This window comes from Lepidochelys olivacea (genome assembly GCF_965140295.1).
Source record: "Lepidochelys olivacea isolate rLepOli2 genome assembly, chromosome: 10".
Classification (NCBI taxonomy): Eukaryota; Metazoa; Chordata; order Testudines; family Cheloniidae; genus Lepidochelys; species Lepidochelys olivacea.
This window is the reverse complement of record NC_140420.1, coordinates 32,046,785-32,060,390: the sequence shown is the minus strand read 5'-3', so window position 1 is coordinate 32,060,390 and position 13,606 is coordinate 32,046,785. Positions and strand designations below refer to the sequence as shown.

The 13,606-nt window shown below is 49.2% G+C and overlaps 1 protein-coding gene across 1 annotated transcript in view; it reads right to left on the bottom strand.

The window, feature by feature from the left end:
• The window catches only part of PGAP6 (post-GPI attachment to proteins 6), a 43,769-nt gene extending 31,605 nt beyond the window's left edge, over positions 1–12,164 (bottom strand). The window contains exons 1-2 of the mRNA XM_084642377.1: positions 11,937–12,164; positions 2,801–2,978 (exon numbers count right to left, since the gene is read on the bottom strand). Coding sequence (XP_084498503.1) covers positions 2,801–2,978; positions 11,937–12,039 — 281 coding nt within the window. The 5' untranslated portion in view covers positions 12,040–12,164. The remainder of the gene's footprint in view (positions 1–2,800; positions 2,979–11,936) is intronic.
• Between the last annotated feature and the right edge of the window lie 1,442 nt (positions 12,165–13,606).

Here is a 13,606-nt window from a genome sequence, read left to right as displayed (position 1 = left end):
TCACACTCACTGCTTCCTAGGATACAGTCTCTCCATCCTGTAAGTATGGCCTACATTCTTTGTTCCTAGCCATAGACATTTACATTTAGCCATTCTAAAATGCATTTTGTTTGCTTGTGCCCAGTTTACCAAGCGAACCAGATTGCTCTACATCAGTGACCTGTCCTCTGCATTATTTACCACTCCCCCAATTTTTGTGGAATCTGCAAACTCTACCAGCAATTTTACGTTTTCTTTCAGGTCATTAATAAAAATGTAAATGGCATAGGGCCAAGAACTGAGTTTTGTAGAACCGCACTCCCTTGATGATGAGTCCCATTTACAATTACATTCTAAGACCTATCAGGTAGCTACCTTTTAAGCCATGTTGTGTGTGCCATGTTAATTTTATAGTTTTAATTTTGTAGTTTTTTAATCAGGTCATGCAGTAACAAGTGAAATGCCTTACAGAAATCTATTTCATCAACATTATCATCTTTATCAATCAAACTTGTATTCTCATAAAAAAAGATATCAAGTTTGATAAGATCTATTTTCCAAAAATTCATGTTATTGGCCATTAATTATATTACGCTCCTTTAATTCTGGAGTAATGGTACTGCAGAGGGTTAGAATGGCAGGTATTATACAATGTGGTCTCTGGAAGCCCACTATCTTCTCACTGTAGTACTGGTCACGACAACATTTGCTGGAATGCTGCTCAATAATAATCATACCATTCATTGACAGAGACAGAAATCTATTAAGTCATCCACTTCAACCATACCAAACCTTTTAAGACACTCTACGCTACCAGACTAAGACCTCAGCTGTGCCAGCCAGTGCCCAGCGCCTGCCATTCAATGGTGCATTGGGCCCAAACTTGCAGCTGCCAAAGTGCCACTGTGGGTCAGAGTTCACACAGTTGGATGGGAGGTGAATGGCAGCAGTGCAGTAAGATCTAGCTCAGAGACTGATCAAGCTCAGGAGAAGCCAAGACTAAAGCAGCAGCCCCAACAGCCTGAATTCACAGGGCTGGGAAGCCCAGCTAGACCCCACTGGTTGCCCGTACACTCGTGGGCCCAACCACACAGAATCCTCTGCCTTTGGTGAAGTCTTGCAAAGTTACAGTATTGAGAGTTTACAGCTTTCCAGCTACAGCAACACTTCTCATGGAAACAGATAGGCCCTCTGCAAACCCAAAGGCAAGGGGTATGATGTCTTCAAAGGAGGTGTGGGGAACACTGCCCCTGGGGACAGGCGATGCTTGTGACAGACTAGGGCCATCAGCCTACAGGTGGCATCTCTCTCTCTCTCCTGTTGAGACTATTCCACTGTGTATAAATACACAGTGTAGTGAGGCGGTGTGGCTCCCCACCGCCCCAGAGAGGGACGAGCACTTCCGGCCACCAGAGTGGGTGGAGCTACGGAGCTCTGAGCCCGCCCCTCCGAGGGTCAGGCAGCGCCCAGGAAGTATAAAGGCTCGACCTCAGAACTCACTGGGAAGACAGTTGCCGGGGAGGCCAGATGCCTCTGACCTGCCCCACGCCCGCTATCCGGAGGAGTTGCCGGGCCTGCCCCACGCCCGCTATCCAGAGGAACCCATGGTGCTGGACCCCCCGGAGGACACCACCGTGACCCAGGTACCACAAGATGGGGAGTGTGGAAGTAGCCTGGGGGCAGCCAACCTTAGTCTGGCTGCAGCACTGCCCAAGCCCATGTTAGTGTGTTGCAGCCAGGATCCCCACTGCACAGCAGCGGGTCTTCTGCTGCTGATAGGGCCCCGGGCTGGGACGCAGTGGAGTGGGAGGGCCGGCGTCCCCCCGCCACCCAACTCGCGGGTGGCAGTCTCCCCCTCTCCCAGGCCCTTTGGAGACTTGGGCCTACTATTGGTACTGCTATTGCTCAGCCCCTGACCAAGGGCCTAGATTCATTGCTACTGCTACTGCTCAGCCCCTGCCTGAGCGCCTGACTCCTTGTTGCCCCGCCCTGACCAAGGGCCTGGGCTTATTGATACTATTTGTACTATTACGGCTCAGCGCTGCCTGAGGACCTGACTAACTGTTGCCCCGCCCTGACCTAGGTCTTACTGTGCTTACTGCAGTTGCCGCAAGGGCCACCAACGGAGACTCCCACGGCCAGACTAATTCCCCCAAGACATCAACAGTGTGTTGTGAGGTGGTGTGGCTCCCCGCCACCCCGGAGAAGGACGAGCCCCGGCTAACCTCTTTACACACAGACAATCACTGGGCCAGAGAGAGCGAGCAAGAATGACTCTATAGTCTGGTGGTTTACATCTGGGAGGTGAGACACCCAAGTTCATATCTTTGTTCCAATGACTATTTATACACAGTGGAACAGTTTCCACAGGAGAGATTGAGCCCTATCTCAGAACATCCCACAACTCTGTGGTTAGGGCACTCTCCTGCAGCATGGAAGATCCAAATTCACATCCCGGCTCCGCATCGGGCAGAGGGAGGAATTGAACTTGGGTCTCCCATACCTCGGGCCAGTGCCCTAATGACTGGGCTGCAGCTTATAAGGGAGACACTGCCACCATCTCCACACAAAAAATGCTTTTGGCCAAAACTATTTGGTGGACGTGTGTCTCATTCACAGTTTGTTTGCTGAAAATGCATTACACAGATTTTAAATGCACAAAGCATACACAAGTGCAAAACACAGAGGGAGGAACTCACCCTTCAAAAAATCAGGAGTTGCAGCTTAGGCAAATTCCCCTCTGGGCTGATAAAAGCCCAAAAGGAATTTTAACGGGGGAGGTGATTAAAATCAATGTCCATGGGTGCCAGGTTATACATACATGGTGATGTCCATACTGGTGCACTCAGGTCCTTTTCCCTTGGACGCCTGCAGGAGCCAGCGCAGCAGAACCGTGTCCTCCGGCACTTGGAAGCGGAACAGCTTGGCGTTCTCATACCAGCTGTAGAAGGACAGCTTCTGGGCACTCTGAGAGAAATACTCAGAGATGTACAGGAGGTCTGGAAGGGAGAGAGCAGAGCACAAGTTAGGGACCCTTTATGCAGGTCCTATCCACAAGGATGTGTGGGTGTTCTAGTGTCACTGGAAAGAACCCTGTTACTTCACCGACTTCTTACACAGGACCCTGTGCTCTCACCTTCTGCCACAATCCAGTCAGTCACCTATGTGCCACCTTAGCCCTGCTCCTGAGAGAGGGACAGTCAATACCATCAGCATTAAGCAGACACATGCCAATCTCACTACTCCCGTCACACTGCAAGATCACACTTGCATGCAGGCCAAGCCTTCAGTAGACAGGATATGCCAGAGGAGGAGGAAAGGGCATCCTCAGCACTGCTTAGCTGGATAGACACATTACGTCCCATGCAGTCTAGTTACCAGATAACATGGGGGTCAAGGTAGAAGGGAGGGGACCAAGGACAGAGACAACCCAGAGCGACCCTCAGGAGGGGAAGGGGAGAAGCCAGTCAGGGAGATGCTAATGGCACAGTCAGACATAATGGAGGCAGTAAAGCCACTAAGCAAACAGCCATAAAAGCCCAACAGCAGGTGGATGGAGTGAATAACTGGGCCAAAATGAGCTGGCTGGACCCAAGAGGATGAGGCTCACACGGAGGCCTTGGACTTGGCATGCAGTGGCTTTGGAGCGTGGATAGAACTTTGCATCTCAGTGACTGGCTATACCATCACTAAGAAAAGAACCATGTCTTACTCCCCTTGTTTGCACTGTCTGTCACTCCCATCCCTTGGCTGGTTGCGAGGGTATCAGTGTTTTGTAGCACACTTTCACAATTTATTTTCAATTTAAGACCACATTTAGAATGACAAAAGCTTATACAATCCTCAGGCCCTGAGCTCTCTCTTTCAAATGCACCTTCCAATGCCTGGCTTTGCTTCCTAGCCCTGAAAGGCCAACAAGATGTGGTGAGACACAAGGTGGCTCATGGTAACTCAGGGAGTGCACCAGCACACAGAGCTAGGCACTGAGTGTCCGTACCCAAGGACTCCTGGGGCAGCAGGGCTCTGAACAGTCTACTGGCCTGAATATTACACTAGGGAGGTTCAACAGAGTAGTCACGCTGCCCAAGACAGACATGGAGATCAAACTCAAGTTTCTCTTGCCCAGTAACTAGGGGACACAGCTCCCAGGTGTGGGGTAAAAAGTTCAGCCCTAACCAAAATTTATAGGATGCAGCAGCCAGGAGGCTATTGTGGATACAGAGCACTTACGGTACCGCTATACTGCTGTAAGAGACCAGCAGGATGGCTGCAGCTGGCTTGGCTCAGCTGGCTTGGGCTGTGGGTCTATAAAACTGCTGTGTAGACATATGGGCTTGGAGCTGGAGCCCAGACTCTGAGACCCTGCCAGGAGGGTAGATCTCATAACCCAGGCTCCAACCCACGCCTGAATGTCTATGCTGTGATTTTATAGCCCTGCGAGCTGAGTCACCTGACCTGGGCTCTGAGACTGGATGCCAAGGGTTTTCTCATTGCAGTCTAGACATACCCTAAATGACTGGCGCTGGGAAGAGAGCATGGCGGCAGAGAATTAGCAGACAGCGCTCCGGTTTCTGCCGATGTGCATTGGAACAAGTGACCTGGGCCATTCTATGCCTGCAGGGAACACGGGCTTCCTAACATTCAACAATGTTCTGGGGAGAAGGCACCTCTTTACATTCTTCCCAAATTCCATTACTACTTCTTTCTACCCACAATTTCCTTGGCACCAGGAGAAGATGACTCCTTTGAGACCATTTTTACTTCTATTGAGAAAGAAGCAGAGCAGTGGGTGCTGTTAAGTAATTCAAAAGGCTCTGGAAGCTTCATAAAGGGCCTGCTTAGAGCAGAACATACACTGGGCTAGGGAAGCCTATTGAGAAAGTAGGGGAGCCTATTGCCAACAGGAAACGTGACTGATACCTCAAAGCAGGAACTGGCCTGGCCTGCACTCAAGGCACTGCAATTCGACAGGGTAATCATGGATTTAATTTCTTGGCACACAGGCCCAGTTTTTCACTCAGCCACTTAGGCTTTCAGGTTCCTGCTACAGACAGAGCTCCCGGGTCTGCAGAAAAACAGCTTGAGAGTGTAAATTAAAGAGAGGGGACCTGCTCTCACTCGACTCAATGGGGTGATAACTCTTGAGCCCAAGGAGAACCATTCCAATAACATCCTTTAATATTTCACACCCAGTTAATGCTTTTATCCAGGGGGATCAGGTGTACGGTACAGTTGGTAGTGGTACTGTTGGACCCTGGGGGCACTGTGTTCATGTGGGGTGGATAGTAGATCTATAAACTTCTATTTCTGGCTCTGCTACTGACCTGCAGGGTGACCATGTGCTAGTCACTGCACCTCTCTATGCCCAGTTTCCCCATCTGTACAATGGGATCATGATGCTTACTTTCCTTGTAAAGCGCTTTCAGATGATGAATGCTATACCAGAGCTAGGTAATATTATATTTGCTGTCTCTGGGTTATTTGATTTGTTCTGGGGAACTGAGGGGGTGGGGGGTGTCTCTTTATTTATCATGTTGATTTAAGATTGCCAAGGGCACGCATGGGACAGGCACTTTTGGAATTTACAAACACACAAGAAAGTCAATAGCTATTGGAGAGCATCAGCAGCTCTTCCACTTCTCCCCACCCCTGCTTTGACCCCAGCCAATAGATCTCAAAGTTGCTGGGAGCATCATCACAGAGCAGCCTTGGGTGAAGTAGGGGGTCAGGATGACTCAGACTTGGAAAAATAAACTAGGCCGTGAGTTCTTGTCCTTTCTCCCTTCCTGCCCTACTGTCATGCCGCTCCCCCTCTTCCCAGGAACTCTACTGGGGGCTTTTGAGATTAGCTAGTAGCTCACTGAACACTTTATAAATGAAACAAACATTTAAAGCAGCCACTGCCTGTAAGCACCAGGGGATCTGGTTGGGGGAAGAACAGGTAGACAGGCATAGGGGGAGATGGAAGAGCCACACAGGTGTCTGTACCAGTTTAAATGACCTTGAAAAATACTTCAGCTAAACATGCACAAATTGTGTGTAGACAAGGCCTTTGCCATTTCTTGGATCATCTCCATCCTCCCCTAAGGATAGCTAAAGGCACTGAAATAATTCCTTAGCCTCCTTGGGGTGATTTGGCTTTGAACAGGTTAATGCTAGAGATCTACTGGATATGTGCTAAGCACAGCTGTTAGTGCAGGGGGACTGAGCAGAGCCAGACAGCAGCTGGGAGCAGAGCCAGTGGGTGCAGGCCAGCACCATAAAATCATAGACGATTAAGGTTGGACCTCAGAAGGTCATCTAGTTGCTCAAAGCAGGACCAACCCCAACTAAATCATCCAGAGTTTGGATCTGACAGAACATGAGGAGGGAACAGCCTTTCTGCAGTTTTAAGGTCAGTTTCTGACGCTGATGTGACAGGCTCTGCTCCCAGCTTCTGTGTAGAGCAATGTCAATCAATCTACACCTGGCTTATTCTGTCAGCTTCATTTAGCAAACTGATACAAACCCCAGCCAGTGAACCAATTTTCAATACAATTGTAGAAATCCAGTGTAACCTGTGTGTGGACAAACATGACGAGATGGCTTCCCTTTCATATGACCTTTTAGACAAGCATTCAAAGAACCCAGCTTTCTGTGCTGGATGTTGTACAAACACAGTAAGGGACAATCCCTGCCCCCAAAGAACTCACAGTCTAGGTCATTCATGAGACACATGGGGATGAAATCAGGTATGGGAAAGGACAGAATTACCATAGTAGGAGTTTGTTCTCATGTAGTCTAGCTACTTGCACAGAGCAGCTCAGCATTTGCTAGCTACATCCAGAGGACAGGTCAGGCCAGTGGGATTTAAAGGGAGATGCAGAGAAAACAGATGAATTGAGACAAACCATTGTGAGCAGAACTACATTGTACACAGTGAAGCTGTTGCAAAGAACAACAAATTCCCAGGCAGGTGAAAGGCAATGCCCTTCCCCCTACCCATGAGTGAGTGAGGGGATATTGCCAGGGGCAGCTCCCCCCACCAGTTACAGCTCATCAGCAATTAGTGAGTTGGTGTTCACTTGGCTCAGGTATGGTGCAGCTGTATGATTAGAACCCTGCGTGGATATAAAATTTGTATCTGCGTCTGATCTGTGATCCACAAACATGGTCCACAGATGTAAAGCAAGTATCTGCAGATTTGCAGGGCTCTAAGTATGATGAGTTGTCTCGCTATTTAAAATAAGGGAAACCCCACTTTCTTTGCTCATGCCTTCAGTGGGGCTGGCTTCCTCATGACATCATCCCTGGGAATGGTACATCCCTGCTGGGAAAGTTTGTTCATTTGGCCCTTAGAAATTCCCCTTAGGCTCCAAGATCAAAGCCTGATTTCGAACTGTGTGTTGGAGGTCTCAGTCACGGGCTCTGTCTACCCCCCACCACCAGAAGTGCACTGTGCCAGGGGAGGGAGGGTGGCAGCATTAGGGTGGGGTTGGTTAACCCACCAAACAGCATGCCAGATGAGGGCTAGAGTACAGATGTACCAAGAGCTGGCTCCCAGCGATCATCAGCAACTTGAACAAACACTGCAAACAATGAGGGAGTAGCCAGAGAAACCCGAAAAATAATACTGTCAAAAGGATAACCAAGGCCAAACATAAACCTTAAAGAAGCAGCTTCCTTAAAACAGCCTGTGCCAGCAATGACTGCAAAAACCCTGTTGCACTCAAGGCAGTCAGCCCACACTGGGCTCTCCAGGGCAGCGGAGACTCTGTACCTGGCCATGGGAGTTGTTAGAGTCACAGAGAGCACAAAGGCTAGATCAACTACCATACAAACTCCACTAGGTAACCAGTGGCAGCTCATTGCAGAACACAGCAGACAGCTAATGCTCCATTAAAAACAATGTTGGGTGGGTCTGAAGAGAGGGTTCAAACCATGGGTCAATTATCTCCTTACTTCCAAATGCTGAGTAGTGGGGTCCCAAAAAAATCTTGGGGCATGGACTGTGTCTTTGTTCTGTGTACAGTGCCTATAGCACAATGGGGCCCTTGTCTTAGACCACAATACAAATAAATCTAGTTATGAACACCTTGACCCCAAATTACTTACATGGACATTGTCAACTTAAAACATCACACTTCCTGTTTTTTTAGTGGGTTACGAACAGCTCGCTAGGGCACAGTCTGGGCCGTCCTGTGGTCAGCATTGCATTCTGGGCACCACTATAACACAGAGTAAGCATTCAGTTTGTTTCCTTTGTACATGTGCCTATCACCAGTGCTACTGGCTCCCTTGTAAACACACATTCCTCATTTTTGTGGGTCCTTCTCATTTTGTAAGATAAGAAAACATGATTGAAAATCAGTCCTTGGCAGGAGCAGTATCTGGAACAAGCCTGATTAAGTCATGGTTTGACTGACTAGATTTCAAGCTGATGGTGTTTTGTACACTTAAAATTGAAGATTCACTTTACATGGAAAGAAGCTGAAGCACCTCACAGAGAGAAAACAAAGGAGACTCCATGAGCTGACACCATTACTGGATTTCTCTACACTAGGGTAAATACCACAACTCTTAAAGCATAGGCAATCCCATTGACAGCATCTCTCATGGACAAGCCCAAGCACAAATTCAAACCAGACAGGTAGTCACACACATCAGAACAATTCCTTTCCCCCCCATGTCCAAGATTGGAAGGAAATGGTCCTGTTTCAATGAACCTCTCTGGACATGGCCATGTTATAACCTGCCGCCCTCTGCATCCTGACCCAGGGCAGAGTCACTGCTGTCTGGACACTGCTGAGGGCAAGGGACCTTCACGCAATGTGAAAATTAGAACAATGTGGATGGCAGGGACAAGGGGCATTAACATGATCAGGCATGAACTATGCAACAACCTGCAGCAGACAATGACAAGAGCAAAAACCAGAAGACCCAGTTCTGCCCTGTTTATCACCAGTCCTGTTCACTCCAAGGACAAAGTGCTACAGAGGGAGTGGCTAGAACAACTGTCAATAGGGGCTAGGCTCTGTAGTCAAAGAAATCTTTGTAACCTTTTGTCCTTGAGAATCATAAGGAGTCAGGTCAGTCCTGCCACTTTCAAACTTAGTTTCTAATTATGTTTATTTTACTCTGTTTTGAGCTGCCTTTATTACAAGCAATGGCATAGTGCCGTTTGCTTTCCATTGCTCTGTAATGGATTCAGAGACTACCCCATTTGCCCTTTCAGCTGGGACTTACAGCTCTGCAGGAGTTAAAAACACAAATATTTGAACAATGAGCCATGCTAAGGGATGGCAGCCACAAGATAAGTGTGGGTTGATTACTCCAGCAAATGCCATGCTGGGAGGGTTGGCAGTGCTAGGACAGAACTTTCACAGCATCACTGACATGCTTCCCTAACTGATGAAGTTGAGTTGGAGAATGGCCTCTGGCAGTAGGGAAGGCATGCATGATCCAACTCAGCATGGGTGGGGAAGGATCTTGCACTGAAACCTGGCCTCTAGGAAAGGAAGTATGTGGTCTCAGCAGGATGCATGCTCCTCCCAAACAGCACCAGAATGCATTCCCAGGATGCAGGCCAGCTGAGCAGTCAGCTGAGGAGTGTGATAGCCCACCTGGAGGGGACTTCCAAGTAGAACATGAGTGAGGAAGCACCTCAGATGTGGCCTGGGAACAACTCACCACGATCTTTTGGATAATCCTCTTCTGTGGCTTCTCAGACAAGCCAGTTTGTAGCCAGGATAGGTCAACAAAGACAATTTTTAAAAGTTTTCAAAATGGCATTCCACATTTTTAGAACAGCTTGTCCACCTAACTAGGAGTGTGTGGAAAGTCTCTCAAGTGATCTTGGTGCAAAGGGGACTTGCCTTTTTAGACACATCCAGCTCCCTGACCCGCAGCGTGGGTCATCTTCCCCACTGCTTAAATGCCCCTTACGCAGGCTGAGCAAAAAAAGTCCTAAACTCTTGTTAATTCCATTTCACTAATGAACTCACATACAGAACCAGCGATCAGTGAGGAAGTCAAAAGCCAGGTCTGTTGTGCCAGTCCTCTGTTGTTCCACTTCCACCCCTTGCAAACAGCACAAGGCACCAGAGTATGACTCATTGACCATGGAATTTGACTATACTAAACAGAGTCTCAACTGATAGAGCATATGGATCCAATGCTCTTGACTTTAACCCACCTTGTGTTCCAAATATCCTGGGGCCAACATGCCTACAACCAACACTGCAAACAACTTTCCTAGATAGCCATTTCCCACTGATTCTGAAAACTCTGCCTGGTGTCTAGACATATAGGGAGGAGGCAGTGCTGAGGATCAGAATGAAATCTTACACACACACACACACACACACAGACAGAATTCTGCAGCTTTGAAATTATGCTGCATATAAACATTTAGAGAGCTTCTGGCAGTGCTAATTAAAATTGATTATAGATTGACTACTCCACACCTGAACATAGCCATTATATGAACAACATACCCTCATATCTCAATGTCTGTACTTTGACCCATCAACCTTTCAACCCCAATAGGGGATATTGCAGATTATGTATTCCCTATGCCACCCAATCTTAAACCGAATTTCGCACCCCTTGATAATCTGTACATTATTCCCTGATAACCAAAACCTCCTATACTTAAACTCTGTACCGTTCACTTTTTTAAAAATCTTAATAATTTTTAAATCTGAATGACCTTCCTAGGCAGTACATTCAGTCTAACATATTTAATGCAGGCAGCAGAATTTGCCAGGTGAAGAATTTGCCAGCACATGCAAGAGCTGGAAAGAGATCATGATTTGATGTGTCCATAGATGCAACTACTAAATAAATCTGTTAGTCTCTAAGGTGCCACAAGTACTCCTGTTCTTCTTGCGGATACAGACTAACACGGCTGCTACTCTGAAACCTGCTAAATGAGAATGAGCCAGGCTGCACAAGCCAATCACCATCACCAAATTCCACCAATGCTCACAGCATTGGTACAGAAATGTCTAGCTGTGATAATTCCACAGGGCCAGGAGTTTAGAAATTTCACCCTCTTCCAGGAAGGGTGACACACAGCATATGGGACCCTAAGTCAGAAGAAAGCCACATACACAAGGACCAAGAGCTCAGCCGAAGCAGCATACTCAGCTCCTCGCGTGCAGCTCTCCAGTAATGAGGTGAATAATGGCCACAGTTTAACGGGCTGAAATTAGGAGCCACCTCCAACACTCAATTTCTATAGGGTCAGCCAGCTGGAGCACGGAGAGACAGAAGGAAAGAGAACAGACACTGCACAAACTGCTAAGTCCCCTCAGCCAGCTCAGAACAGAGCAGTGGCCCCTGGATTCCCACTGCACAGCTGGTCAACAAGCTCTAGACAGACCGCCAGCTGCCCTGTTTCCAAGCTTAGGCTGCCCTAGAGGCTGATGAGGCCGGGAAGCAACATGAGAGAGGCTGACTCCCCTCCTCCAGCCAAGGGAGTATTCAAGCTATTTCCATTGCCCCCCTCTCAAACCCCGGCATTAGTTTCGTGCCCTCAGCACCGCTCCTGCACAGCCTGGCCCGCTTCCTGCATCCCCCGCCTCCGCTGTCCTTCGGGAAGCAGGGAAAGCGACAAGGGGCCGCGGTGGCCGGGCCAGGCTCCGGGACGCTCCCGCTCTCCATACCGGCGGGCCTAGCGCACGGGCTCCCCCCACCCAGGGCTGGGGCTGCCCTCGTAGTTGCCAAGCACCCGGCCCCCTAAGCGCGGCGCCGCACCGAGTTCCCAGGACAGGTCTCTGGAGTCGGGAGGGGCCCGCGGGAGCTCCCCGGTGCCCAGCGCCCGTTCAGGACGGCTACCCGGGCTGTGCCCGCCCCTGCTGTGCGTCTGTGCCCGGGGGGCGCAGAGCCGGGCGGCGCAGCAGGGGACGCCGGGCTCTGCCCCACAAGGCGAGACCCTGCTGGGCAGGGGTCTCAGTTCCGCCCCGCTCACTCACCGCCGGGGCCGCCGGGCCGGCTGCTGCCGGCGGCGGGAAGCGAGAGAAGCTGCAGCAGCTGCAGGAGGAGGAGCCCGAGCGCTAGGCCCGCTGCCCGCACCATGGCACCGGCTGCGCTATCCCGGCATCGCCGCCCGGGGCCGCGGACTCCTTCCGCCGCGGGCACCCATCGCCGCCCTCGCGGCTCCCTGGCTGCTGCGTCCAGCCCCGCCGGCTTCCGCGGCCAGGCCCGGCCCGGCCCCGCCCCGCCCGAGGGGAGGGCCCAGCCTCAGGCTGGCCGGGGTGGGGAGCTTCCTCTATCCCGTGCGAGGGGGACGGGAACGACACCCCACCACCCACACACAGGCACCCTGACCTCGGAGTGACCCCTCACGCCATAGAGCTCTTAGTGACCCCCCCAGGCACCTCCCACTCTGGAGTGCCCCCCTCAGAGACTCCCCTAGCCCCAAGAGAGTTCCCTGTACACCGCGCCTCTGGAGACCTCCCCAGAATGACCCCTCACCCCGCAGTCACCCATCCCCCCCGACAGTTCTCTAGGGTGCACCCCATAACCCTGAAAAGGCCCCTGGAGCTGGGGGCAGGACTCTGGTGATTACTGCTGGAGCTGTATGCCCATGTAAAATAGGAAGAGCAATTTTGTAGCGTAGACATGCCTCTCATTCAGAATTCAAAAAAAAAAAAAAAAAGGAGGACTTGTGGCACCTTAGAGACTAGCTCACGAAAGCTTATGCTCAAATAAATTGGTTAGTCTCTAAGGTGCCACAAGTACTCCTTTTCTTTTTATCAGAGGCTCGTTCACCTGCTCATCTACCAATGTGATATATGCCATCATGTGCCAGCAATGCCCCTCTGCCATGTACATTGGCCAAACTGGACAGTCTCTATGTAAAAGAATCAATGGACACAAATCAGATGTCAAGAATTATAACATTCAAAAACCAGTCGGAGAACACTTCAATCTCTTTCGTCACTCAATTACAGACCTAAAAGTGGCAATTCTTCAACAAAAAAAACCTTCAAAAACAGACTCCAACGAGAGACTGCTGAATTGGAATTAATTTGTAAACTGGATACAATTAACTTAGGCTTGAATAAAGACTGGAATTGGATGGGTCATTACACAAAGTAAAACTATTTCCCCATGTTTATTCCCCCCCTCCACCCCCCACTGTTCCTCAGACGTTCTTGTCAAGTGCTGGAAATAGCCCACCTTGATTATCACTACAAAAGTTCCCCCCACCCCGGCCCCCTGCTTTCCTGCTGGTAATAGCTCACCTTACCTGATCACTCTCATTACAGTGTGTATGGTAACACCCATTGTTTCATGTTCTCTGTGTATATAAATCTCCCCACTGTATTTTCCACTGAATGCGTCTGATGAAATGAGCTGTAGCTCACGAAAGTTTATGCTCAAATAAATTTGTTAGTCTCTGAGGTACCACAAGTACTCCTTTTCTTTTTGCGTATACAAACTAACAAGGCTGTTATTCTGAAACTAAATTTGGTGCTTCTTTTTGCTAACCAGAATAATATACTATATCAGTACACATTTAAGCATTTTACATTTTTATGTTAGAAAATGTTGAATGATATATTTCTTATTTACTCTAGATTATGTTAAATTTTTACTTGTGATTTTTGCAAAGCTCTGGTTAGAAATTCAAGTTCAC